General features: G+C 32.1%; 7 protein-coding genes across 10 annotated transcripts; 4 read left to right on the top strand and 3 right to left on the bottom strand.

Annotated features, from left to right (window-relative positions):
- Window positions 1–26: 26 nt before the first annotated feature.
- On the top strand, window positions 27–4258 carry Fam92 (CBY1 interacting BAR domain containing protein Fam92). The gene is made up of 7 exons (XM_013312887.1): window positions 27–312; window positions 533–692; window positions 915–1064; window positions 1375–1599; window positions 2492–2614; window positions 2766–2876; window positions 3015–4258. The coding sequence occupies exons 1-7, from the start codon at window positions 176–178 to the stop codon at window positions 3063–3065; spliced, it is 957 nt and encodes a 318-aa protein (XP_013168341.1). The 5' UTR covers window positions 27–175; the 3' UTR covers window positions 3066–4258.
- Window positions 4259–4435: 177 nt separating this feature from the next.
- On the bottom strand, window positions 4436–5333 carry LOC106118274 (heat shock factor-binding protein 1). The gene is made up of 2 exons (XM_013312888.1): window positions 4890–5333; window positions 4436–4780 (listed from the first exon to the last, which is right to left on the bottom strand). The coding sequence occupies exons 1-2, from the start codon at window positions 4986–4988 to the stop codon at window positions 4628–4630; spliced, it is 252 nt and encodes an 83-aa protein (XP_013168342.1). The 5' UTR covers window positions 4989–5333; the 3' UTR covers window positions 4436–4627.
- A 295-nt stretch (window positions 5334–5628) lies between these two features.
- Window positions 5629–10076, top strand: drongo (Arf GTPase activating protein drongo). The gene is made up of 6 exons (XM_013313046.1): window positions 5629–5855; window positions 5931–6431; window positions 6501–6646; window positions 6955–7020; window positions 7093–7223; window positions 8813–10076. Exons 1-6 carry the CDS (start codon window positions 5692–5694, stop codon window positions 8858–8860), a joined length of 1056 nt encoding a protein of 351 aa, XP_013168500.1. The 5' UTR covers window positions 5629–5691; the 3' UTR covers window positions 8861–10076.
- A 420-nt stretch (window positions 10077–10496) lies between these two features.
- Window positions 10497–13854, bottom strand: LOC106118118 (cell division cycle protein 23). Its single transcript, XM_013312672.1, has 7 exons — window positions 13275–13854; window positions 12854–13202; window positions 12466–12645; window positions 12025–12189; window positions 11479–11725; window positions 11192–11378; window positions 10497–10919 (listed from the first exon to the last, which is right to left on the bottom strand). Exons 1-7 carry the CDS (start codon window positions 13698–13700, stop codon window positions 10689–10691), a joined length of 1785 nt encoding a protein of 594 aa, XP_013168126.1. The 5' UTR covers window positions 13701–13854; the 3' UTR covers window positions 10497–10688.
- Window positions 13855–14186: 332 nt separating this feature from the next.
- Window positions 14187–16944, bottom strand: LOC106118308 (asparagine synthetase domain-containing protein CG17486). 4 transcript variants are annotated; one of them, XM_013312946.1, is made up of 9 exons: window positions 16930–16944; window positions 16494–16576; window positions 16144–16389; window positions 15891–16065; window positions 15596–15807; window positions 15121–15527; window positions 14798–14963; window positions 14470–14711; window positions 14187–14390 (listed from the first exon to the last, which is right to left on the bottom strand). In XM_013312946.1, the coding sequence occupies exons 2-9, from the start codon at window positions 16542–16544 to the stop codon at window positions 14204–14206; spliced, it is 1686 nt and encodes a 561-aa protein (XP_013168400.1). In that variant the 5' UTR covers window positions 16545–16576; window positions 16930–16944; the 3' UTR covers window positions 14187–14203. The 4 variants fall into 4 exon arrangements, with proteins under 4 accessions (XP_013168400.1, XP_013168399.1, XP_013168398.1 ...); XM_013312945.1 differs by lacking the exon at window positions 16930–16944 and adding an exon at window positions 16765–16796; XM_013312944.1 differs by lacking the exon at window positions 16930–16944 and having other exon boundaries at window positions 16494–16749.
- A 23-nt stretch (window positions 16945–16967) lies between these two features.
- On the top strand, window positions 16968–22364 carry Upf2 (UPF2 regulator of nonsense mediated mRNA decay). Its single transcript, XM_013312943.1, has 10 exons — window positions 16968–17773; window positions 17951–18163; window positions 18242–18493; window positions 18708–18853; window positions 19247–19541; window positions 19749–19964; window positions 20227–21267; window positions 21484–21633; window positions 21703–21848; window positions 22053–22364. The coding sequence occupies exons 1-10, from the start codon at window positions 17072–17074 to the stop codon at window positions 22225–22227; spliced, it is 3336 nt and encodes a 1111-aa protein (XP_013168397.1). The 5' UTR covers window positions 16968–17071; the 3' UTR covers window positions 22228–22364.
- A 295-nt stretch (window positions 22365–22659) lies between these two features.
- LOC106118359 (nuclear pore complex protein Nup93) lies at window positions 22660–27381 on the top strand. The gene is made up of 15 exons (XM_013313015.1): window positions 22660–23024; window positions 23354–23534; window positions 23655–23957; window positions 24087–24229; window positions 24311–24544; window positions 24627–24768; window positions 24852–25020; window positions 25195–25300; window positions 25399–25484; window positions 25653–25779; window positions 25853–26018; window positions 26128–26208; window positions 26336–26575; window positions 26868–27062; window positions 27239–27381. The coding sequence occupies exons 1-15, from the start codon at window positions 22855–22857 to the stop codon at window positions 27356–27358; spliced, it is 2463 nt and encodes an 820-aa protein (XP_013168469.1). The 5' UTR covers window positions 22660–22854; the 3' UTR covers window positions 27359–27381.
- Window positions 27382–27830: the final 449 nt, after the last annotated feature.

Below are 27830 nucleotides of genomic sequence, written 5' to 3'. Positions count from 1 at the left end.
CAATAAAACATGCAATAATTATTTAATATTTTAATTTAAAGGCTAAAGCTTTATTGCTTTATTTTACTTCATCTGTGATGCCAAGTCGTAGTCTCCATGGCAACGACTTTTATAAACACAAGACTGTTTTTCAAATAAATAAAAGGTTAATGAGAAATAATTTGTAAGTATAAATATGTTCAGAGGAGAAAATTCTCATTCTTTAAGTTATGAGCAGCAAGCGAAATTTATTCAAGACCGCATTACTAGCGTTGAAAAGAATTTTGGAGATTTATGTGTCGCGTTTGGAGATTACGCAAGGAAGACGGCTAGGTAAAAACTTTAAAATCCCATTGAAAAAATAAGGTATTGAAGTGAGAATTAAATAAAGAAGTCATTTTTTCACCAAATATATTATATTATAAAATATTTGAACTTCTTTCTATCCTTAAATTCAAAACCTGAACCTAGAATTATGCTGTAAAAAAATGCATATTCTTTATTTTTTCTTTAGAATTTTTAATTATACCAACTGTTGATGCCTCTTTGACAGAGTACGAGACATGGGAGACGAACTGGCCAAAGTAATAAAAGATTATGCTAACAATGAGATTGTTAACAAGTCTTTAAGTTCAGGTTTAGATAACTTATCTATTACTCTTACGGCGATCGAAGAATATCGGAATTGTGAAGTCCAACGTTTAGAAGCAAAGGTAATGTGAACAACGTATTTTTCTAGGGATCATGTTAAGATACACTTATAAATGAAATAAACAGTACTGTGAAAACTTTTATTAACTTAAATAATACCTAATATACCGTCTGAAACAAAACAACTGTATTTTACTTATATTAAAGTGTATGACCAAGACCCACTAAGTGTGGATGCACCAGCGGAGTAAGTAAGTAAAGTGTATGAACTAATGTAATTGTAGGTAATCGGTGAGCTATGTCAATATGAAGCAATCTGCAAACATGCTAGAGAGGAACTAAAGCACACAATGAACGTTAGAGAAAAGGAAATGGCGCGGAAGAAAGTCCTGGACAAAGCCAGGGAAAGACAACCATTTAATCGACAGCAAGTAGTAAGGATAAAGTAATATTTGTAGTTGGGACATGACACACATCGAAACTCAACAAGACATAAAACTAAGACCAAAACAAACTACACAAACAATATTATTAAGGTAGCATGCTAAATTTTATGCCTCAGAAATATAACCTAGGAACCAACCATACCGTGCCACAATCGTTTCTGTGGAATCCGCTTTAGATAGTCTATGCGTTTACGAAAATCTATTTCTTTTTTATTGAATAAGCTAGTGCTTGACCATGCTCCCATCTGTGATAATCTTGTACAAAGATGGTACTAATAGAAGGTTTTTTTTAATACAGACGTACGCAGAATCGGAACTAATAAAAGCGTCGGCTGAAATGTCTCGTACAGCAAAAGGTTTGAGTGAGCAGACGGAATTCTTCGAACGACGTAAACTTCAGCAACTTAAATCTCTTCTATCCAACTTCGTTATGATAGAAATGACTTTCCACACGAAAGCTGTAGAGCTATTAACAGTGGCTTATCAACAGATTGCTGATGTTAACGACATAGCTGATTTAGAGGTATTTAGGTCAATTATACATCTCTTTGGTTATCTGAGTAATTACTAATTATAGCACGAATTGAAATAATATTTTTGATTAAAAATATGATTCCAAAATAAGTAGATTATATCAAAGAGTTTTCTTTTTTTTTAATCATTTAGTTTATGGATGGGATGATTGCGAAGGGACTCATCCTTTGTCATGATTAACGTAGGTAAAACAACTTTTAGCGTATATTGTCTTGTCTCACTTTGACTGAAGAAAAGCATTCTTAAATATAGTCTTTAAGTACCTAACCAATTTATATTGTATAATTTTTCTCAAGCTATTGGACACAGGCCTTACAACTGAAGAACCAACGGTAAAAGTTATTTTATAAAATAAACAGAAAAGATAAGTGAATAATTGAGGCACTTAGGCACTTACAATGCGTGCACCATAACAGAGGCTACGCCACGCTTTGTATTCGGTTAATGTTATAAAGCAATCTCGTTAAAATATCGTGTTCCTTAAATATCTTCAAAAGTAGATTCTGTACATTATCTATAGTCGAATTCAATTAAAATAATAATATAATAACAAACCTATCTAAACAATTTTATCTATATAAACACAGATGTTTAAAAACAGACGTTTATATCATCGTTATCCAAAGCATAAAATCGTCAGCCAGTAGCATCTGCGAATATAATTTCTTATTCCTATTGAATTCCACTATAACCATGCTGTTGTTAATTTTTTTTTTGCTTGAAGTTTGGTACCACCATTGAGAGCTTTCGTTTACTTTTGCCTTACATCTTGCATACGTGATAAAATTGCATGATACTTAATGCTGCATTTCTTTTAGTTCATAATTTTGTTGACATTACTATTCAAATGCATTTATTATAGCACAAGCATGTTTTCATAGAATTTCAAGAGAAAACTAAGATCTCCCGAAAAACAAGTGAGTACCGGAATATCAGCGAGATCTTTATCACTGGCAACACTGATGTACCCACAATCACCGGTGAAAGACGACGGTGACACGGCGGTAAATATAAAAAAAATATCACCGAATTTACATACACCATAGACACATTTCTTATTTCGCGCCTTTTCTTAGTGTTGTGTAAACCTCATTTATAGGTAAGATAAGAAGTATAATTTGTGATCCATTTGAAATAATAAATGAAATATTTCAGAGCTTGGGGAAACTAAGTTCGCCAGATAAGGGCGCCGCAGTTGGAAAGCAACGATCCGGGTCCCTTGCTGCTTTGATGAATCAGTCTTCATCAAAAGACGAAGAATCGACGGTATTGACTATTGGTTATTTTTTTCTGATAATATTTTTATAAATTATGACATTATAAATGGTATCTTTGTCCAAGTCCACCCCATTGAACACCATAAATATCATTCCAATGCTGTCTGATATATTATATAATTTTCAGGACTCGGAATCAGATGAAGAGGAATCATCGGAAGAAACTGAATCGCGTTAGCTAATTGTCGAACAACAATTTCTTCTATTATATTGAAATTTTGTAACGTAAGAATTAATTGTATATTAAATAAAAGTTTTACGGTCTACATTGTTTACTATTCTTGCAAACAACAAACAAACATCCCAACGTACAGAAAAAGGGTATCTCCCCTTACTAAACATCTTTTCCCCCGCCGAGTCCATTTCCCCTTCCCCATTTTATCCTTCTTATGATGGATGGGAAAGGGGAAAGGACTGAAATTTGTTCTCCAGCATCCACACTTATTAAACTAAACGAATTACTTCCACTTTACGCCTGTCTTCAGTCTGGTGATCGACATCCAAATTACCATTAATCGTATTACAAGCACATTTATGCTAAAAACGTGATATATTTCGTTACTGATGAAAATCATCGTCTAAAAGGACATTTGGACATAGTCTGATTTATGTAAGTCACGAATGTTGAGTCGCGAAGACATTGGCGTATACAGGCTCTTAGACTAAACATCTTTGCATGTTGTATATCAGTTTCGATTCATATTTATTGCCATGCCCAACGTTCCCCTTAAATTGTGCCAGCTTGTAACAGGGACTAATCAAAATCAATACTCACCCTTCCGTATCACAACCCAAAAATAACCTACAAAGAAAAGTTTCACATTTCCTATGGAACAAACTTCTTTGCGTATATTGGAAATGTACGTTTTTTTTAATTCGGCGCTTGCGAACTCGCGTGCTACCAATAATCATAAAAAACAATCAATTTTTTTTGAATTAACTTTAATTATAAATCAATTCGTGTTACAAAGTCTACTGATATATTCCATAATTCTTAAATATATTTGCACTATTATCTAAATTACTATGCAGAAATTAATAGTGCAAATCTATATGTTTTTAATACATACATACGCATATTAATATAATATCTCTAATGAGAAAAAATACAACAGCAGTTTTGTGCATGAAAAGTAATTGTTTATGGAGGTTACAATAAAAAATAAATTCTTATATTGATAACCACTAAGTTAATGTTTTTGAGTTTAACATAGCTTTTTTCATGATTTTTTTATTTTAATATCCGAACCAGTAATTATTATTTCTGACAGCTTTTACCCCTAAATAAAATACTCACAAATCTTTGCACAAGGTGCTTTGTATGAGAGAATCCAAAAATAATATTTAGTTGCATAAGTAAATGAGAAAAAATAATTAAAAGAATTAGGTATAAAAGAATAGGTATAAGTGCACTGATCAATATAACAAAAAAAATTGGAACAGTAAATTTTTTCAAATCAATAAATTTTTAAGTTTAATTTTTATTGGCAAGGTGACAACTATGTGTTTAAATATACTACAATCTATAAAACTGTTACCTATTCTTTGTTTTTTTTTGTGGCAAATCTAGTAGTTCTGCCACATAGCATTACTCTGTATTACATATGAATTATTTTTAAACTAGTTCAATAGCATTACAAAAGATTGTGTGTTTTCATTTTTATCTATATGATTTAAAATCCAGGCACAGGGTATCTTTGGGTGTAACATATAACTATACTAGATGTATGTGTTACCGTACTACTTCTCATTTTCAACTCCGGCTTGAGTCATAAGATCAGTGATATTTTTCTCTAATTCATCAACTCTAGTGCCCATTTCATCTATTCTGTTTATTATTTGATCTGACATGCTTTGGAACTTATCCTGCATTGTTTGCAGCAGAGTCTGGACCTGAAAATTAAATAATTTTTGTAAATGTTTATAAAATTTAAACTAAGGTGGATACATTTTAGTTTGTGATATAAACATATCAAGACAAAAACCTTAAAAAACTACTTACATACTGCGTAACCTCCTGCATGTTTTTAGGATCGTTTGCTGGTGTGGTATAAGTGTTTTCTACATCTGAAGGAATTGAGTCTGGATTGTTTTCTGCCATATTTAAATTTTACTTATTCCAAATGTTCGATGTTAAATCAAATTGCAAATTAAGTTATTTATGGTTATCACCAAGTAATATTAAGTACGGTACAATTATTCTTTTATTAATTTATCGGCTGTCTGCACAATTTACTGTTGATGATTCCCAAAAACTTTTTACCACTTTAACAACATAAAACGTTCGTATTCGTACAAAGTCGACCGACACCGAGTATTTCTCAAATGTCCTATTTGAAATGGTAAATCACTAAAGTTACCGAGCAACAACGCAAACGCAATGAATAGAAAAGCCAATACAAATTACAAAACCAATTCAAGTTCGACTGGTTGACATTTGACAACTAGACAGCTTGACAGATTGCTGTTCTGAAACACACATTTTATGTCTACTTAGTTTGATTTATTATGACGATAATTGTCACTTATCACTAGAGCAGTAATAGTATTTAAATGTTAAACAAATTAAACTGAACAAGATTTTACATCCAATAATTTTGTACGGATTTATTATCAAAATGAGTATGAATCAAGAAATTTCCGCTATAAATGAAATGACTAAAAATTAAATATTTGTCTACGTCCCTGGCACTTTGACATCTCTTTGACATTAGAAATGACAGCTACGTGACAGATTAGATTCATAGACAAAGTAAAAGGCATCGCCAAAAGAATACATAAATAAAATTTATACATAACGAAAAATGGCTGCGAGCCGTCGGAAGCAAGACGACAGAAATTTGGAAATTTTGCGTGAACTTATATCTCTAAATGGAAACAAATATTGCTTAGATTGTAATCAAAGAGGACCCACCTACGTTAACTCTACAATTGGTTCGTTTGTCTGTTCAAAATGTTCGGGAATGTTGTAAGTATAACTTTTGCGTTATATGATCAAATGAGAACAACAAACAGTAAGTTTGTATTGTATTATAAATTTCAGGCGTGGTCTTACACCTCCTCATCGCGTGAAGTCGATCTCAATGGCCACGTTTACACCGGAAGAGATAGAATTTATAAAAGCAAGAGGAAACGATTACTGTAGACGCGTGTGGTTAGGTTTATACGATGGAGAAAGTGTTAACTTTAACGACGAACAAAGCGTTAAAGATTTTATGTCTGATAAATATGAAAAGAAGCGTTACTACCTCGACTCCCCACTTAATAATCCCCCTGTTACCAATGGTAGTTCGTCATTAAAAAATAAAACTAAAGTGAAGTCGATCGGCGGAGCATCCGTGACAGCACCATTGATATCAATATCTCCGCAAACTTCAAAAAATAGTAATAATAATGTAATGGTGAGCATGGCTAAAGTAGTTAATACACCAGCTAGTGACACCAGTCAAAAATTGGCAAGACCTGTTAACAATTTCTCGCAGCCAATACCATCTGTTATAACCGCTCCTATCTCCACATCGTCGGTCTCAGCACCAGTCACTGAGTGAGTAATAATAATCTTAGTTTTTAATTTGTGATAATTATATATTAAACAAATATTTCATTGTTTCAGTTTTCCTGTTGACTTCACTACAGCAAATATTTATAACAGTTCTCAATTTAATAATAATGTGAATAATAATTTTTTCAACAATCCGTCCACAACTATAACAAATTTTAATGCTTTTAGTTCTAACACTACGAGTACCGCTAATACAAGTAAGTAATACATTGATAATATACCATTTTTGTAAATGAAATATTAAATTCAAACTGAGGCTCAGTATTTCCTTAAACTCATTATTTTTTCATTACAAAAACGTGTAATATAAATAAGGCAGAGTCCAAGGTACCGATATTTTTCTCACTTCTTTAACCCAAGTTTTTCACATGTAGAGTTAGTCAATCTGGACTGGACATGGGCTCTTGCATAACCGTATGCTCTCTCTTATATTTGTCTCACTTATCCAGGTTGTCTGTATGTAGAGTAAATCCATGGTTAAAAATCTCGATGTGGTAATTTTCAGATGACAGGTACGCTGCTCTAGCGGACTTAGACTTAGCTTTAAGACAGCAGAATATGAAAAATATGGGTAAGTATTGCTATTTTCAAATTAAAAAACAAATATTACTGAAATATTTAATTTCAATCTTTATATTTTCAGAAGAAAGTAATAATATGAATAATAAAAATCCATTCCAAAGCTCAACTACCAATGATTTGTTCTCTAATAAAAACCCATTTTTCAACGGCGGATGGTCTTCTACACCCCCTGTACCAGTTAATCCATTCATGGTAAGTAAATTAAAAATGCTATTATTTTTGCATGTCAAACGGTTTAAAGAAAACACTTTTAGGTAAAATTGGCAGACATCTTTAGGATAGCTTAAAAAAAGACGTAGCAAGGGTTTTTTTAAGTAAAGGAGAATGCAAACATAATAACACTAACTCATCATAAAATAATTGGGATGTAAGCGACAGTTAAAATCAAGTGTACATCTCTTATATAGTCACACAATTTTATTGATATCACATTAACATGAATCATCTAGTATCAAAATATCGTACGTTAAAATTACGTAATGTGTAAGTCACTGAGAATGACTAATGTAAAATAATATTTCTAGTTTATATTAAATGATTAAATCTTCATGGTTCAGTTCAATGGGACTATAATCTGCTCCATATTTCTCATAAAACTGAAAATAATATAACGTTATTGTTTAAATCAATTCATTGCTAACTAAAAACATTTTTTAACAAAACATCATAAACAATAGTGCTCCATTTCTATACAAGTGTGTTAGATTGGTTAAACCACAATCTCACAGAATACTAACATAAACATATTTTGACATTTCTCATGAAATGAGTTACATTTGTTATGAGACCATTTAAAACTTACCATGCCATTACGAGCCTCACAGGACAATTCGGTGGCAATGAATCTATTAAGTGTCTTATTTTTCATCAGATGGGTAAATTTCAAACAGATAACCTTTATAACTGTAACACTTGGTTATAGATATAGAATAATTTATAACATAATCTAGTTATTGTATTTACTTATATAATCGTAGTTAATGATTTAGAATAGTTTATTAACCACAACTGTTTATATGGCAGTAATATAATATTCAGCGTGGGTCTAAAGTTTTGTTAGATGAATAATTAAATATTTCATTGTATCGTAACTAAAATAGAATACAGTACAACTATGTACTACACATTGATAACACAGGAAGTTAGTGAGGCTAGTGGATGATAACAGTTTTGTTATGCTTTTTGTTTCCTCTTGAATCATACATACAAAGAATTCTGTTATATAAATATTTTTATTTGATATGTTCTATATATTATGACTCAGATATTAAATTTTTGATGAGATAATATAAAATTTTTAAACAGACATTTCAAAATATTTATTAAAAGTTCAATATAAATTATTTAGGGAAAACCACCCAATTATGACCAATTTAGTTAAACATGGTTTTTGCCCAGATGTTACAAAAGAAGTCACAGCTACATTTTACATTATCAATTATCATTATATTGTTGTATGCATTGCTATTTTCAAATATCCATATTGTAAGCAATTATTGTTTGTTTTATTTTTTTAATACTAATAAATAGCTTTATGCACTTCTCCACACTAATTTTAACTGTGGCAAATATCATGTACATCCATTCCCACAATATTCTTCGGTTTAAAGATCTTTATTTAGTCATAAAAAACACAAAGTTTCGCTTACAATGAGTATAAATGTAAAATATAATATAACATAAGGGCTTGCGGGCTAATACAAAATATAGTAACCATACATCCTTAATGAATGAATTAAAGTTTTTATTCATTATAATAAAATGATATTATTTTATTTCAGCCTACAAGCAACCCGACATTTGGAAATTCCAAAAACCCATTTCTTTGATGAGTCATCGAGATTAAGTCATTTAAGAACAAATAAAATAGAAAGCACAAATCATGCTACAAATTTAATATTGTTAAAACTTTTTTTTTAAAAACAAAATATAGCAATTATTTATAAATATATTTACACTGCAATAGTATTAACATGCTTATTATGGTTGTAAAAAAAGTGCCTAAATCTGCCTTAAAAATTCGTAATATGAGATTTCTCGTATAGAGATTATTTAGAAAAGAGTTGTAGAATTATTTGAATGTATGAAGACTAAAGATACTGGTAGCTTTATTATTTATAGTATTTAATGAAAGCTCCGAGTCATTTGTAATTATAAAATTGGCAATCTTGGATGTTATTTAAAAATAAAAGAATGTCAAACGTTTAATAAAGACTAGATGTGGCACAAATTAGTTGAAATGAGCTCAATAGTATTACATTTCAAATGTATTATGGCTTAATTGTATTTGACCAATTGCAATCTTCATCAACTACGACATACCGCAGGTTTCTGACACCAAAATCTCTGTATAAAACATATCATCATCCCTGTCAAGATTTTACACAGAATAAACAATGTTTTAAATAGAAATTTTGGATTCAGAAACCCACAGTAAATATAATAAGAAAAATGTCAATTCAGAATAAATCTAACTTTAGTAAATTTCGATATGCCTTACCGTTGGGTACTGAGATCAAAATCTCTGTATAAAACACATTATCATCCCTGTCTTTATCTTTGACAAAACCGATATAACAGTTTATTTTAAATGAAGATTTTGGTCTCAGAAACCCACACTGCGTGTGATGAAGTTTATGTTTATCATGGGATGTAATACAAAAAATCTGTATACAAATTGTTGTTACCTTAAAACTTGAAGTTCTTAATATGTGCCTTATTTAAATATTGGAATGTGATTATTAAAATTTGATTGTCAGTTATAGTTGGACTGAACACTTTAGAATATTAATTCGTCGTACTCAAAGTCATTAGTGAGTCTAAACATGGAAGTGTCTATTAATAGACAGGATGTATTAATTTTCAAGATTTTACGAGGCTAGATTAATTGTTATAACAGTTTTAAATATGTATTTCATACAGAAATCTTGTAATTAAATATTTATTATTAGTTAATCTCATATTTCATATCTGCCTTACTAATAATAGAAAATGTTAAGCTTTTAATTTTATAAACACTTAATGAAATGACAAACACATGATCAAATATTCTCTTTCTTATAGTAAATTATAGTTAATTTGATATTTTATTGATGTTTTTTTCATGAAGTAAGCTCTCAAATTAATTTGTTTCATCTGTGATTGTAATCAATAATTTTATTTGCAATGAGCTAATTTGAACAATTTTTTTTTAATTATTAATCAATGCACTTGACTATTTATTTTAATTTTAATGTAATTAATTTTTAACTATTCGAGCACCAAGATCTGTTAATTTGTTTAAATTTGTAAAAATAAATCAATATTAATTTTTTTACTTGTAGTTTTATTTGTACTCTGTATCAAGACTTCACAAAATAGCCGACACTTTTTTTTTAATCATTTGTTTGGTATTGCAGTAATTGGACAAATAAAAGACAACTTCATACAATGTTTGTTTATATTATAATTTTAAATTTTACACATTTACATTTTTTCCAGTATAGACAGCACAGCATCTAAAAGGTTTTAAGCATGAAAAGAATGATATAATTCTACTTTTTACAGTACAGCAGTAAGAGGATAGTGAAAATGAAAATACTTTCCATTCACAATTAGAAACATGTCACAACACTTTGGTATGTCTCTTTACATTTTACTTTTCCTTACACTTGTATGTCACATTTTGTATTTACTACTCTTCTTCGAGTACATCGGTGTAGAGAAGTTATCAGGCGCAGTGTTGGGGCTGGGGAATGGAGTTTTCGATGCGTCGTGACTTAACGATGAGGTAGATATATTTTTGATAGCATCTGGCAAGTCTTCGGGCAAATTTGCACATTGTGAAGACGAAGCGGCCAATCGCTTCTCTGATATAGCTTTTAATATATTTTTACCGGCTTCTTTGGTCTAAAAAAAATAATGTTAAATTGCTATAGAACTAATTATATCCTAACCTTTTTTCTATCCTCCCCTTCTGGATTGAGAATGAAACTTGGATCATCTAAAGCATAAATATGTCTAAAGATTGCTTGTTTTTCATATTACCACACAAGTCAACACATTTGTGAAACAACATTCAGTATAATTTTGTTAGTAGGATACGGACTGTCCCAGATGACCTAAGAACACTAGAGTATATGTATTAAAGGTAGGCAATGCTAAGAAAATGTGTATCTTACGCTTTCGTGCTCGAGACATTTATAGGCATAGTGCGCGGCGTGGTCGAGCAGGGCGAAGCGCAGGTAGTACTGCGCGAGGTAACGCTGCGCAGGAGGCAGCTCTTTACTGCCTGCATTGCCGGGCTCTTGGCAAGCTGCTGTGTACGCTGCCGCCGCACTGTTCGGCATGTTTGACTTTTCGTATAATCTGAAAAAAATCCAAAATTACAAGTTATCGTTATATACGTGTTTGGAATCTTATAAACAAGCCAAAAGAAACTTAAGCTTTAAGAAAAATATAAGCTTACTTGGCCAACTTAAATAATGCCATGCCTTCAATATCACCCGTACTATGTGCTTTGTAATAACATTTCAGAGCATTAGGTATCTTCTCCATTTTCTCGTAAGCCTCTCCGAGTGATACCAACATTCTGGAATCGTCAGGCTTTAGTTGTGCAGCTCTTGAGTAGTAATATATACAGTAGCCGTTTAAACCTAAAATTTCATATGCCTGACCCAATCCATTCCATGCTCTGTAGTCATTTCTATTAACATCTGTAAAGCAGAGAAGATTCATCAAATCTAAAATTATTACCTTTTGTACTTTTGAAACTCGGATAAAAGAAAAATATTACAATCCTTTGGGTTTTTGCTTATGCAGGTACAACTATATTATGAAATATGTTACCTAATTTTAAATTTTATTACAGTTGGTCATCCACAATAAGCAGATAAATTAAATGTACTCAAATAATTGCTGTAATTAATAGGATATGACTAAAAAAACAAAGACTACTAAAGCTATTTAATTTCTAAATGTTTATATATAGAAAAAAGTAGCACATATTACATACCAATTGCTTGTCTATAGCACTGAATAGCAGCATTAGAGTTCTGCAATTCAATAAATTCATGGCCCATTAGTATCCAAGCTGAAAGATATTGTGGGTCCAGAGATAAAGCCCTTTGGAAATACACTACAGCCTTTTGATGTTCACTTCTCAGACTGTAATAGTTACCTACAAAAATATATTATTAAAACAGACAAATTAATAACCAAAACAATTGAGTAATATATTTCTTTGAATAAATTAAAAATGATTGTAACAATTCATCCGAATTAGTTATTATTAAGAAAATAAATTATTTAAATAACTCCTTTTTATAAAGAGGCAAATGAGAAGCTGGTTGCTTAAAATTACGAGATTCCACACCTATGGATATTTGACACTATCAAAACCACAGATCTTCTAAGTAAATAGTTAGAATAAATGCAGTTTTGGTTTAATACTTACCAACAACACAACATGTTTCTACTCTATATTTATCAATGGAGACAGCTTTTTGCGCTAATTTTGCTAATTCCATACGCTTCTCTTTCAAATACAACAAGTGAGAGTAAACATCCCAATTGTCAAGCCGGTATGGATCATTCTGATAAAGTTCACCAAATAATGCCAACGCTGAATCCACATCTAGAAAAAAAAATACAAGAAATTAGATTTTCACTTATGTTAATTTTCACAAAGAAATTTAACTATTTTAGATGGTAAGCAGAAACATATACCACTATTTTCGACAAAGTAACATTACATACATTCCTAAGAACAAGTTCTTCAACTTTCAATTTAACAAAAACACCAGTTACCAAGAAATCGATTTTTAAATTTCAATGACAGTTACCTCTTCTATCATGATGAGCAATTGCCATTTGTGCTGTCACATATGTGCTTTTGTTAAAACCAGCATTTGCTAAACCAATATATGCTTCTAAAGCCTGTTCTGATAATTTTAACTCAACAAATGCATGAGCTGCAAAAAAATACATCATCCAATGTTTCGGCAGCTGTAAGGAATCCAATGCTTCATACTCATTTGCTAAACCAGCAAGTTCCACCCATGCAGCCCAAAGTGTTGGTACCGCAGCCACTGCAGATTGTAGAACTGAGACTGCTTGACTTCTCAGATCTAATTTCTTTAAAATAACTCCTTCTAAATACAGCAGGTAACCATCTAAATTATTATGATTTGCCTAAAAGATAACAGAAAATATAAACATTGTATATTATCAACAAATCAATTAATATGTATTTCCTGGCGTTACCTTAAAAAATGATAGTAAATCTAACAACACTTGTGTTGACTCTGAATTGTCTGGACCTATATCAGTAGAGTTATCTAGTCTTTTCTTCTCACTGGACATATATTGTGAGTATCTGAATAAAAATACACATTTAGGACTGTTACAATTTTCCAAAAAGTGCGCACTTCTATCATACTCCTGGCAATCGAAATAGCTTTTTGCTAACAAATATGTCTCACGCTCATCTGGGAGTATACCATCATCGTAAATTGATTGTATATTATTTATTTTGTGATCCTTTAGCGCGTAATTTAATTCTGACAACCATTTAACAGTTTGCGTTAGCCCACGGTCGCTACATTCACGTATACCGTGAATAATATCTATTCTAACTTGATTCAGATCTATTTGAATATCATCCTTTGAATTTATGAAAGGCTGCTGCATTTTGAATTTGTATTATAATGTAAGAGATTGATATATGAGAAACACTTCTAGTTGCTTCATATACTCCCCAAGATCTCGGCTTTACAACTATTTAACAATTAATATGTTATACGATCTCATCAATTGGTCTTTCTTATTTTTTGTGTAATTTTTAAAATATAACTGAACTGACATTGACAAATGATCTGTCACCAACATCCATCAGCCTTTACATTTAGTTTATTGGTCAACTGCTTGAGTTGGAGACATGGTATTTTGCCCGTTGTCTTTTTTTCCTTTAGAATGAAAAAAATAAGTTTACGAAAATTAAACTATTCTGCACAATAAATTGATATTGGTGTTTAAGTAAATTTACCTTTTATTTATTTTGCAAGACCTCTACTTGTTATCCAAAGCTAAAGTTGCTAAATAAGTCAATGAAGATACTGTAGATATTGGGAAAAGAATCGGGGATTTAGGGGAAGACGAAATAAAAACTAAACATCGCATTATTATCAACTTTTTTATTTACATTCTAAAAAATTTTTAGACAAATCACCACCCTTTTGCTTCTTATTGGCTATTCTTGATCCAAATTGTAGAGCTCTTTTGGGATATGTAACAACATTTGTCAAACCTAGACTGAGTGCCACAAGCCTTAACATAAGCTTATCTCCCACTCCACAATCTAGTGCTTCATTTGGGAAACACCTGAAAAAAAAATTATGTTTAAAGTAAAATGTGTATGATTGTTTGTCAAATGTCAGATATTGGATGAATAGAAACAAACCTCAACCATGGCTTCAAACTTAATATATAATTAACAAAATCTTCATCTAAATAAGGCATTCTTGGTTGCCTGCCATGATCACATATAACTCTATTGTCACGTGAGAGGTTTCTGAACGAAATTCTATTCCAGTCCAGTTGTAATTCCTTGGCCAAGCCTAGCCAACCTTGTCTTTGAAATGCTTTCCTATGCCGTAGATATCCTCCAAATAACTCATCTGCACCGGATCCAAGTAAAAGAACCTAAATAAAAAAACAACATCATAATATAAAAAAATGGAGAAGACATTAATTTTATCAAATACATGGTGACTTTTAAAGAAGCCTACCCTGCAGGATGAAGTACAACCATATCCACTTGCAGCAAACCATAAAGCTGATCCTAGACTTTCATCTAGAATAGTATTTCTTGGAAAAACTAAGTCGGCTATAGTAGATTTTTGTTTATCCTCCAACACATCTTTTGGTACATTCACTTCTTTAAAAATCCATTTCCTGTAAAGTAATGGTTTGTTAGTAAAGTACAATCCACCATTAATATCTTACTTCTTACTAATATTATAAATGCAAATGTTTGGATGAATGGATGGATTTTTATTTGAAGGTATCGCTAATTTATAATATTTTTCATAAACATGTTTACTTTGATTACCTTGATTGACATACTCTTTTTAGTTCTTCATATGATTGTCTACCAGTAATCCTGTCTGGTACATCATAAGAGGAATTTTCGTTTATACCAAATGCAACATTTATAAGATCAATTGGTTGATCTTTATCAATAAATTTATCAGCTAATAAAGCCAAAATAGTACAATCTAGTCCCCCCGAACATAAAATACCAACGGTACAATGATTACATTTTGATATTTCACATTTTATACAATTCTTGCATTTATTTGGTTGTGTTTTCAGACGAATTTTAATACTTTTCTCCAATAAGTCAGTAATTCTGAGAATAACATTATTGATACTTTCTATATTGTTTAAATTACTCATTAATGTAATTTTATCATAATTTTTTCTCACTTCAGACTCTATTGTTTGAATAATACCTTCCTAAAATAAACATTTAAAAAAATATCAATAAATTAAGGAATGTGATTAATTTTTGTGCTTATGTATACCTCATCATTGAGGTCCAGATTTGAATCAAAATCAAAGGTAAATTTGTCATCAGGCAAATTCTGTTGTCCTTGTATTTCATCTAACCAGTCCTCTAAAGCACATTGCCTTTCCCATTTCTCATTTTGCCATGAATACAGGGTGATTTCAAAAGTATTTAAATTTAATTTTTGAATATTCCCAGCAGGTATTTCTGTACAATTATAGTTTCTTCCTGAAAATAATATAAACTTATTTTCATAGCTTATTTATTAATTTTATATAAAGTATTACATTGAATTTACTAACAGCTATTACCCATTACACTGCCAATAACCAATGAATTGTTCTTTTTACAGACTAACAAGGAGCATCTGCCAATTCTGTCTCTGGTAAAATATAAATTATTGCCTAATTTATCATAATAAATTAAACTAAATGGACCCTTTAATAATTTAAGTTGCATTATAATATGTTCTTCTGAATAATCTACCTGGAAGTAATAAATTAATATTTTAAAGTGAAATTACTCCATGAATCTTTAATCTAATTTATTTAGCTAGTTACTTACAGCATTGCTAAGTTTGTCCATAATTATTTCTGTGTCATTTAATCCACTGTTCCAACTCTCATCAAATATATCTCCATTAAAAAGTAAAATTCCATTACTATTCTCTAGAGGTTGTTTAACTGGGATTGTTCCTTGCATCCACAAAACTGCACCACAGAAAAATAGCTCCAGTTTACTGTCTGAAATCTCAGATGTATGATAACAATCTGGACCTCTGTTTTTAATGCGTTGTAGTATTTGCGTATCCTTTAATGGAAAAATGCAATTATTTATAATACATTCAGTATTGTTTGCGTAAAATGTATGGCACATTATCCCATTTCTAAAGTGTATTAAAACAATATACTTACGATAATTGAATTACATCCCGAGTTTCTTATTTCGCATATAATGCCACACATATTGTAAGACAATTTCCTTTACAACTGAATCTCTAGAAAAGTAAATAATAATATCACAAAAATATTTGTTTAGGTTACAAATATAGTCAGTAAGTAATTTTATAGATAATTCAGCAACCGTAAAAATCAGTCCCTAAGAACTATTAAAAAGTAATTGTTTGTTAAGCTTCTGATAGTATATTAATTTGTTAAGAAATTAATTCAAGAAAAAATATAACACCTCTGCTGGATGCTGAATATTATTTTGATTTTGACATGACATGTGACAGACTGACATTATTTTATGGTTTTTTTTAAAACAGAAGGGGGCAAACGAGCAGCGGGAACACCGAGACAAATCAATTTTAGTTAATTAATATTCTGTACTAAATAAATATTGGTTTACGTTTGTTGACGGCTGACATTTGGATGACATTGATATTCCGATCCAGTCTGTCAATGTCAAATTTGATGTGGCTATTTGTTTGTAAGTTAACAATTTTTATTTTATATCCTCGTAAATAATTGTTATTTCATACAAGATAACTATGTTAACCACTGAGAAAAGTAGTGAAAAAAATGAGGAACCACCGGAAGAGCCATCTCTTGAGACATCCGAAGAAAGTGAAAAACTTGCCGTGTCTGAATATATATCTAGCTTGGAAGCCAGAATAAAATGTAAAGGCGATATGAGGAATCAAAATCTTAATTGCGTTCGGCCTCCAGAAAATCATTTTTCGAAATTGGATTCTGGATTAAAGAAGAACACGACATTTGTAAAGAAGTTAAAATCTTTCAGTGCATCTCAGATTGATGTCCTTCTTAAGGACTTTAGCGTTTTAAATTTAACAAAATACATATCCGAGGTTGCTGCAGCTATTACTGAAGCTAAATTGAAGATGTCTGATATAGCTGCTGCTATAAATTTATGCTCAGCTCTTCACCGAACATATGCTGATTTTTCATCAAATCTCTTTGAGAATTGGCAGAAAATCTTGACATTCAAAATAACTGACAAAATAGCAAACTCTTCGAAATTAAGAGTTGATTTAAGATTTTATGCAGAGTTGGTTGCTGTAGGAATTTTCACAAATAAAACTGGTCTACCTTTACTGGGTAATGTGCTGACAGTCCTCATCAACATGGATAAAGAAGATCACAACAATATTTCTATTCTCTTGTCCTTTTGTAAGCACTGTGGTGAAGATTATGCAGGCCTTGTTCCTAAGAAAATTAAAGATTATGCTGAGGTATGTTTAATTTTTGACAATCCATAAAATATTTTGCTTCTAGGTTTTGTGAAATGTTACATAATATTTTATTTATTGAAATAATGTATCAAATAACATAATCTTATAAGATATAAGACATAAAATAACACTAAAATTGATTGATGAAATTATTTATTTATTTGTGTCTTATTTTAGAAATATGGTATAACAATCCCAAGGAACACATTTCTACCAGCAGAGAAGCAAGCAGTAGTAAGGACACTACTAAAGGATTATTTTGCATCTCTAACCAAACATCTATTGGCTGTGAGAGCACAATTACAAGCCTTACATGCAGCAAACCAAAGAACTTTGCATACCAGAGGTGAACTGTCACAGGAAAGAAAAGATCAGTTAGAACAGCACCAGGTAAAGATAAATTACCATGTGACCAGAGTTACATTTTTTAAGGGATCTAATTTTTTTTACTAAAGTTATGTTTTTCAGGCAACATATGACAAATTATTAGCAGGTGCACAGAGTTTTGCGGAAGTACTTGGTGAAGATTTGGGCGAAGCTGGGGAGCCACCAACTTTATCTCTAACTGTTATTGAAACCCAAGGGTCAGTAACTATTGGTGGAAATGATGAAATTGCTATGCAAGCTGGAACTGATCCATGGCAAGATGAGGATACAAGGACTTTTTATACCAATATACCAGATATGAAATTTTTTATGCCTACTCATCAATTAAAGGAGGTATTTAGCTTTGGTTTAGTCTGTTTTGACACTTAAAAATATGGTCAACGCTTGCAATTATATTTGCATGCGGTGTTTTAAAAAGAAAAATTGAAAAAAGTATGCAATTTAACAAATTTTTTAAAGTGTTCTAGAGAATTTATGTTTAAGTTGATTGGTTTAATTCATCTCAAGAACCAATTGTTACCTTTTATATTCTGAAAACTTTTTTCAGACAGTAAAGAATAAAGCAGAAACGGTGACTGAAGAGATGCTGGATGAGGATATAAAGGAAGATGAGTTGAGTGACAATGATGAACCGCCACCAGCTGTACCAGAAGTTGAACAAGAGGAAGCTCAGCCAGCTAATGTTTCCAACAAGTATGTATAGTACAGTCAGCCGCATAAATATGTATACTTTTATTATACATAGCTTCACAAACTTGAATATGCCTTTGGTTTAAAATAAGTTTCTAAATGTTAATGGTTACATATTTATGCAGCTGACTGTACATAATATGCACATGTATATTTTTATGTGTGAGAGTGTGTATGTATGTTGAACATCATAGTGAACTGTAACCTAGCCTAGCATGCTGTACCCGTAAGGACTTAAAGAAACTAAGTTAGGTGTTATTCAAGTACAGTAAATTGGGTTTTTTGGATTTTTAATTAGAAAATTGGGTTAACAAATATTCTACATACAAAAACTTGTTTTTATTTTTTTTTATAGCTGTTGACATATATTTTTTTATCATAATCTCTTATTTATAGGTATGCATTGGATTCTTTTCTAAATGAGCTGCCAAACTGTATTAACAGAGAATTAATAGACAATGCTGCTGTAGATTTTGTTTTGAATCTCAACACAAAGAATAACCGGAAGAAGCTTACGCGAGTTTTGTTCAGTGTTGCCAGAACGAGACTCGATTTATTGCCATTTTATTCAAGATTCGCAGCAATTTTAAATCCTGTGCTACCTGACGTGTGTTTAGATTTATGTCAGATGTTGAAGCAAGATTTCAAATATCACGTTAGGAAAAAAGATCAAATTAACATTGAATCCAAGGTATATACTATTTAAAATATTTTTATTATTTTACTAGCTATCGCCCGCAATTAAAAAAAAATTATATATAACCTTTGTTCTTCCAGACTATGTGTTCTGGAGATACCTATTCACAAACATCCATTTATCCATCCATCCATCTAAACATTCGCATTTATAATATGTATTAGTAAGTTTACAATTTAAATGTAAAAATTCTCTTTGTAGATAAAAGTGGTCAGGTTCATTGGAGAGTTAGTGAAATTCGACTTGTATTCAAAAATGGAGGCTCTGTACTGTTTGAAAGTGCTTTTACATGATTTCAAACATCACCACATTGAAATGGCTTGCAATCTTCTAGAAACTTGTGGTAGATTTTTGTATTGCAACGCTGAAACACATCAACGAACTATGATTTATTTGCAACAAATGATGAGAAAAAAGGTTAGTAAGAAATAATTATAAATTTATTTTTAAACTAGCTGTTGCGCGACTCCGTGAGGAATTAAAAAAAACTTAATGAGTAGCCTACACGATTTTTCAGACTGTGTTCTACATCTGTGCCAAATTTCATAGAGATCTGTTTAGCCATTCTAGAGATACCGTCAAACAAACATCCATCCATCATTCCGTCTGTCCATCCATCCATCTAAATAATTTATAATGTTAATTAGGTAGTCTATGAATTGTATTTTTTTTTCCATAGACCGTTTCAGCATTAGATTCTCGTTATGTAACGCAAATAGAAAACGCATTCTACTATGTATGCCCGCCTGAAGCACCAGCACAGCCGAAGGAAGAAGAACCACCGATACATCAGTTCATAAGAAAGATTCTTCATGAAGATTTACAAAAGAGTAACGAAGAGAAAATTCTCAGATTAATGAGGAAACTTAATTGGGATGACCCGGAAATATCGGCTATTGCCATTCAACATTTAGCTGGAGGATGGCGAGTGAGAGCCAGCGCGAGACGTGCTCTCGCTAGACTTACTGCAGAACTAGCCACGTGGCAAGAAAATGTCGCCCCAGCAGTAGTCGACACAATCCTTGAAGAAATCCGTCTCACTATGGAAGATCCACATCCTAGATATAATCAAAGAAGAATTGCAACCGTCAGATATCTTGGTGAATTATATAATTATAAGCTATTAGATTCCAGAGATGTATTTACTGTCTTGTATTCTTTTATCACTTTTGGTGTAACCAATGACCATAGTAATGTTTCCCCGCTTGATCCATCAGATAATGTGTTCAGAATAAGACTGGTTTGCGCCTTACTTGAGACGTGCGGTGCATATTTTAATAGCGGATCTAGTAAGAAGAGATTAGATTACTTTTTAGTTTTCTTTCAAAATTACTATTGGTTTAAATATTCCGATCCATGTTGGAATGAAACGAATAAATTTCCGATCTACGTTAAATATATATACCAAGAATGTTTGACGAGTTTGAGACCGAAACTTAATTTGTTTACGAGTTGGCAACAATGTAAGGATGCTATTGAAGAGTTGAGACAAATATTGTACCCTGAGCTCGGTGAAGATGAACAATACGATGATGATCATGGTGATGACAGTGTTAATGATGGCTTGGACACTATTATGGAAACGGATGATGAAACTGATAATCCACAGCTGCCCGAAGAGAGCTCGGATGAAGATCCGATTACTGATAATGCTGGCAATGATATCAATGATCAAAATGATGAAATAATTGTAGAAGACAGACGCCCTGCAGCTAAACCGGTAATTTTGATAATTTTTATTTTATATTTAATACATGTTACCCGCGACTCCGTCTGCCCGTTAAATACCTTAATTAGTAGCTGATTCTGGAGATCCCTTCTAACACACATCCATCCATACGTCCAAACTTTCACATTTTTAACAGTATTTATAACTTATTACTATATCTTATAACTTTATAGTGTCCGTAATTTCATATATCTTTTTTTATTTAAGGTAGAGGATATGGAATTTGAAAATGCTTTCGAGAAAATGGTTACGGAAAATATAGCGGAACGGCAACGAGAAAACAGACCTCAACAGAGAGATATTGCTGTACCAATGACATGTCGTCAAACTACGAAAAAAACTTATGAACAGCTTATGGTAAATATCTCTTAAACTTTTTAAATTAGATAATTACTGTTTTTTGAATGAACTTTATTTTTCGTAAAGCAAGGTAAAGTAGGCGTGGAGTTCGTTTTAATGGTTAGAAAAGGATCTAAGCCGCAATATAAATCGTTTAACGCGCCGCCGGAATTTGCCAGTAATTTGCAACAGCAAGCACTTGCTGACAAAGAAGAAATGGAGCGAATGAAACGGTAAGGCAAACCATTGTAAATTTACGATTTTTTGACTATTGCTTAATTACGATAAAAATATCTATGGTGTGGTTGACGGCTGTTTATTTTTTATACAAAAAGATGGCAAACGAACATGTGGCGGCCTGATATCGCTAAAACGGCGAGGTGACTACTGCCCATAGACATCTGCAATAAAATGTCGATATTGTTTTTGTTTTTCAGTTTGACGTTAAACATATCTGAAAGACAAGAAGAAGAAGAATACAGCGCCGAGAGTGGAGGTGGATCTGGTGGAGGGGGAAATCCGAACAGAGGGCAACATGTCCGACAGAAATATCAACATCCGAAAGGCGCTCCAGACGCTGATTTGATATTTGGTCCGAAAAAGTTTAAATAAATGAAGTATGCTGATATAAGATTAAAAAGCAATAACTCGAAACCGTAAAAGGCCTAGATTTTAATCCTATATTTAACCGGTGTTTAATGTACCGATTTAAAACGATTATAGTTTTTATTAAATTTGTACCAAATATTGTTTGATTTTTCCATCTTTCTAACATTCCATATAGAGATAATTCTTATAAGATAGTATATTAGAGATGTCACAGTTGGTGATTTTGTTGAGTTGAACGTGAGTCTGAAATAAATGTTTGTAATATTAATATTGTCCAAGGTTGTCCACTGCAGTTAATTTTGCGTATTAATATGATCTTTAATACGGATAAGGAATAGTTTTAAGAAAAATAATATTACTCTTTACCACACTGAAAATGGAACAAAGGCAGCTCTGCTCCTCACTAAAACAGCCATTTTGATTTTGCGAAAAAAAATGACATTTGATTTGACAATTTGTTTGTGGTCATCACTTCTGACTTAACGGCGCGGTTTGAAAACTTGCAAGAAAATAAGCGAATTACATATACGTAAAGTGAAATGTTGATGAATATAAGTTGATATTTATTAGATTATTGGAATCAATAACTGTAATATAGTGTAGTTTCTAAATAATCTACCTAATAACGATATGGCGGACGACGACTTTAGTAAATTATTACAACAAGCTGAACAATTAACAACTGAAATAGAAGGAAATGAAGAGTTACCGAGAGTTGAACGATCTCTTGGTCAAGTCCTGGAGGCCTCGCATGAGTTATATTCAAGAGTTATACAATCAGGAGCAAATGATATCCAAGCGTACGTATTTGTTTCACGGTTACTAAACGGGTATAACAAACACATAATTTCAAAAACTAACTAAAATCTGAGTCTAAAACATGAATGTAGTATTAATCAACACAATGTGCAAAAAACTTGTAATCTTAATTTGGCCTATAAAGTGTTAGTTGTTAATAAATATACAGCTCTTATAGGTTATGAATGATGGTTTATATGCACCAGAATTTGCATCTTTTTTACAATACCGACAAATTTAATTATTAGTTATTTACTAGATTCAACATAGACGTTAAGTATGATTATTTCAGAAATATGAACATTTGAATGAAAAACTATATATTTTCCAGACATCTTCTATTTGGCTCTAAAGGCATAGATCTTCAACAAATATCTCAGAAATTAGAAACACTTAGTTCAAAGCGCACATTTGAACCTCTTCAACCTATTGCTGACTCAGATGTGGAAAGTTTTTTAAAAAATGAAAGAGAAAATGCCATTTTGTCACTCATTGATGAGGTTAATAAAAATGTAAGTATTATCATAAATTGCTTATAATAAATTATTGTTCTTATTGAACAATTTTAATAGTTCTGTATCAATGTATATTGATGCAGAACACAAATTAATTGTAAAACTGTTAAATTTCAGTCATTGCAAACAACAGAAGACCAAAAATGGGAGCACATGCTTTCAGAGTGGAACAAAGAAAAAACGAATCTAATGAATGCTATGATTGGACCATCACAGAACTGGCTAGATCTTAAAAAGACACCGGAGCCTCCAAGTATTGCAGATGCTCCTAAAAAGTTTGGGCATTCTATGCTGGACAGTGTAGAGGCTGCATATGCTAGACAAATCCAACAGTACAATAAACTGATATTCCAAGGATCAAAGCCTAGGACTGCATTACACCAGAAATTTGCACAAGTTGCTGAGGAGTTAAATGAAACGGTATTGTTTAGTTTTACTGACATTGCTTGTGAATATTTTAAGGTTGAAGTAACATCATTATGCCACTATGTATTTTAGTGTTTTTAAAAAAGTTGAAAAATGTTAATGTCTTTTTATCATAACTTATAGAAAGTAAGAGAAATGTGGGAGATAATTAAGACAATGACCAACATACCTGCCATTGTGAGGGATGAAGATCCACTGAAAGCCCGAGGCAATCCAGCAATTCAACAGTGTCTAATAGCACAAGGCAAGAAATATTTAGAAAAAAGGTACAAATGCTATGAGATTCTATAAAACAAAAGTAACATTGATTTTTACGTTATTTTCATCTAAGATGTGGATTCTTTTAGATACAAACAATACATGAGTGATGTTGTACGTGCGAATCCTGCTGCAGCGATGAGAGGTGGGGAACCCGGTACATATCCATTGGTACGAGGCTTTGTAGGGCTTCGTTTACAAGGGCAGGGTAACCAGGGCCTAGCTGATGGCGTAGTTGACGATAGACCACTATGGCCAATGATATACTACTGTCTCAGAAGTGGAGATGCAAACGCCGCGTTACATTGTTTACGGAAAGCAGGGTAAGTTAAAAAAATATTAACCTTGTTATCCTTATAAAATAAAATATGATACATTTATTTTCTTATTAATTTAATCTTTTAGACGTGACCATGAAGAATTTATATCAGCACTCGAAGAACATATCAGGAATCCAGAAAAAGCCTTAAGTGACAAATTGCAGACAGCCATTAACTTTCAATATAGAATACAAGTTCGCAATTCAACCGATCCATACAAGAGAGCTGTGAGTATTTTATCTTTGGGTAGTAGATAATACTTATTATACTGAGAATTATTTTGTTCATTTAATGTGCTTTTTTAATTCAGGTGTACTGTGTAATTGGTTGTTGCGATGTGAGTGATGAGCATTCGGAAGTGGCTCGCACCGCTGACGATTACCTCTGGTTGAAGCTGTCCATCATAAAGTCTCGTCCCAACAATGAGCCAGTTGCATTCACATATTCAGATCTGCAGAAACTTATCTTGGAAGAATATGGTATGTGTTTTATATGGGAATAATAATATATAGTTTTTAATAGTGAATAAAGATGTCATCTCATTTTTTTCACTTAAAATGAGAGATATGGTATGTTTTTTATGAATATTTTGGTAGTAGTATGTATGTACCTCTATTGTATTTTTTTTAAATGTCTATCTTTGTTTTATTCAGGTGAAACTCATTATCATGCTTATGAAAAACCATTGGTATATTTCCAAGTATTGACATTGACGGGACAATTTGAACCAGCTCTAGAGTTTCTATCTAGAATACCAAGGTATGTATTTCTAAGTAGAGCAATTTTTCTCAGCTTTATATAAATTTTTATGCTAAAGCTTAACTTATTTATTCTTATACTTAACTTATTTGTTATAGGTATCAAGTACATGGTGTTCACATGGCATTAGCTCTTCACGATGTTTATATGCTGGGCACACCGAGGAATGTACAAGCACCTTTATGTAAGTAAATAGTATTTATATACTTGTAGTGTGATGTGTGACATATATTATATTACATTTATGAAGTTATGTACTTCATCAATTATGTGTATACAAAATAGTTTTTGTATCATGTTAGTAGTATTCTGATTATTAGTAAATATTTAATATTTTTTTCTTTTATTACAGTATCGGTTGACACAGATGATCCTAACCCACTTCGTAGATTAAATTTGGCAAGATTGTTACTACTTTATGTGAGAAAGTTTGAACTATCCGATCCATCTGATGCCTTACATTACTATTTCTTTTTAAGGTAAGGTTTAACTGTAATATTATTGAATAAATCGTTGATTAATTATTTATGTGTTTATTTTTTTTTTTTTTAGGAATTTGAAAGACCCCAGCGGTAAAAACTTATTCATGTGCTGTTGTACGGACCTTGCTTTAGAAAGCAGAGATTATGAATTGTTGTTTGGCAAAATGGATCCAGTTACAGGATTATGCAGTCCCGGCTTATTAGATGAGTTTAATAATCCTCATATTGACAGTAAGGTAAGTAATATATTTTTAGTTTGTGTCGCTTTAGTGGGCTTCCAAATAATACAACACAACTGGAAACATAATCTGGAAAATATTTGATATATTTGTCTCTAATTTGCAGGTTATAGCTCTGAATGTGGCTGAGCAGTTAGTTAATAAAGGACTCTTTGAAGACGCTATCACAGTTTATGATATTGCTGGGGTATGTATATATATTAATACAAACTCTTACATCAATATGCATTACAAAAACGTTACCCTTACAATCTTCATGTAGTGGGTTTACTCTTCATACATATTTTTTACTTGTGTCTTATGTTTATTTCTAGAACATAGAGAAAGTTCTGGAATTATTCTGTGTGCTGCTGGCTCAAGTGGTGAACAGCGGCGGTGGCGCGGGCGGGCTGAGGGAGCGGCTGTCGCTGCTTGCGGACCACGTGTCTCAACGTCTCCGTTATGCAGACACAACAGCACTGCCCGCCGCACTACTGGAGGCATACGTCAAGCTGTGCAAGCTCATGACGTTCTTCGATCAATTCCATAGTGATAACTTTGAAGGGGCTCTCGAGGTTAGTTGGATTTATAATCACACATACAAGTGAATGATTTCGACGTCTTGCCAAACTGACTTGCAGTTTAATGAATGACTTAGGTCTTGGCACTAATTTCATTTTAGTAGGGACTCAACTAATGTGGTACCCATTTTATCCTCAAGCTATCCAATCAGCTAAAAAAGGAAGCCGCCAACTTACTCGTAATATACTCCAAGATTATAGATACCATATATCTCCTATCATATTTTTAAGTGGTTTATGAAGTTGTTAGTTCCACTAAAATTATAACTAATGTTTCTTAACACAGACATTACGTGAGTGCGAATTAGTCCCCCTCAATGCGGGTGAGCTGGAGAGCAGAGTGTCTGCGGCGCGGTCGGCGCGCGGCGAGCTCCTACGTAGCCTGCCCGCTGTACTGCGCGCGCTTTGCCACATACTGCTGGCCCAGCGACAGCGCCTGCGCAATGCACACGCACATAATCTACCCATGCATACTAATAAGGTAATATATACAAAGCTGTTTCTAATAGTTAGAATAGAATTGACCATAAAAATACCGGAACCTATCAAATGATTGGTTGATTATGTGTGCATTGAATTAAGAAGACAGACTTAAACATTTTATACCTATTCTTATAATGTGTTATGGCTTAAAATATTTCTATTATTTTTTTACAGCAAGTGGAATGGCTGCGGGAACAGGCCGAAGTCCTCAATACATTTGCAGGCAACATTGCATATAGAATGCCCGGTGATACTTACAGCCAATTAGCACAGATGCAAATTTTGATGCATTAATACAAGATTATAAAAATATGGAATAAAACATTTAAATAATTGAATAATACTCTTTTATTTCTCTTTTTAAAGTTTCACTGTATATTGTAAACTGTTTTCTGCTAGTTGCCGTCTTATTTATAAGCCTCTAATAGTTCTTTTTTTTAAGCAGCAGCATTACAGTTGATTTTAATACAGCAGGACAGCAGCGCTGGCCTGGCATGGACTGTCTTGACTCACTGACTCCAGTTAGTATTCATATTGTATGCCAGCTCTGATTTTGAGCGCTACTACTGGCCTAATGTTAACCAGCCTTTATTTGTTTACTTTTTTAAGCTTAATGAAGTAGTTTAAGCCAATCAAGAACATAATTACGTTATGTATGTTTGTTATTAGCTGTTTGAAAATAATGTGCATGAGTGAACGTTTAAGTGAGTAATTGAAGTGAAATTTGTATTTGATTTTTTAATTTTTGTCTACTAATATCCAAAGA

This window comes from Papilio xuthus, unplaced genomic scaffold (genome assembly GCF_000836235.2).
Source record: "Papilio xuthus unplaced genomic scaffold, Pxut_1.1 DF827597.1, whole genome shotgun sequence".
Taxonomy (NCBI): Eukaryota; Metazoa; Arthropoda; class Insecta; order Lepidoptera; family Papilionidae; genus Papilio; species Papilio xuthus.
Note: the sequence above shows the minus strand (reverse complement) of the source record. Positions and strands in the feature narration are given on the sequence as shown.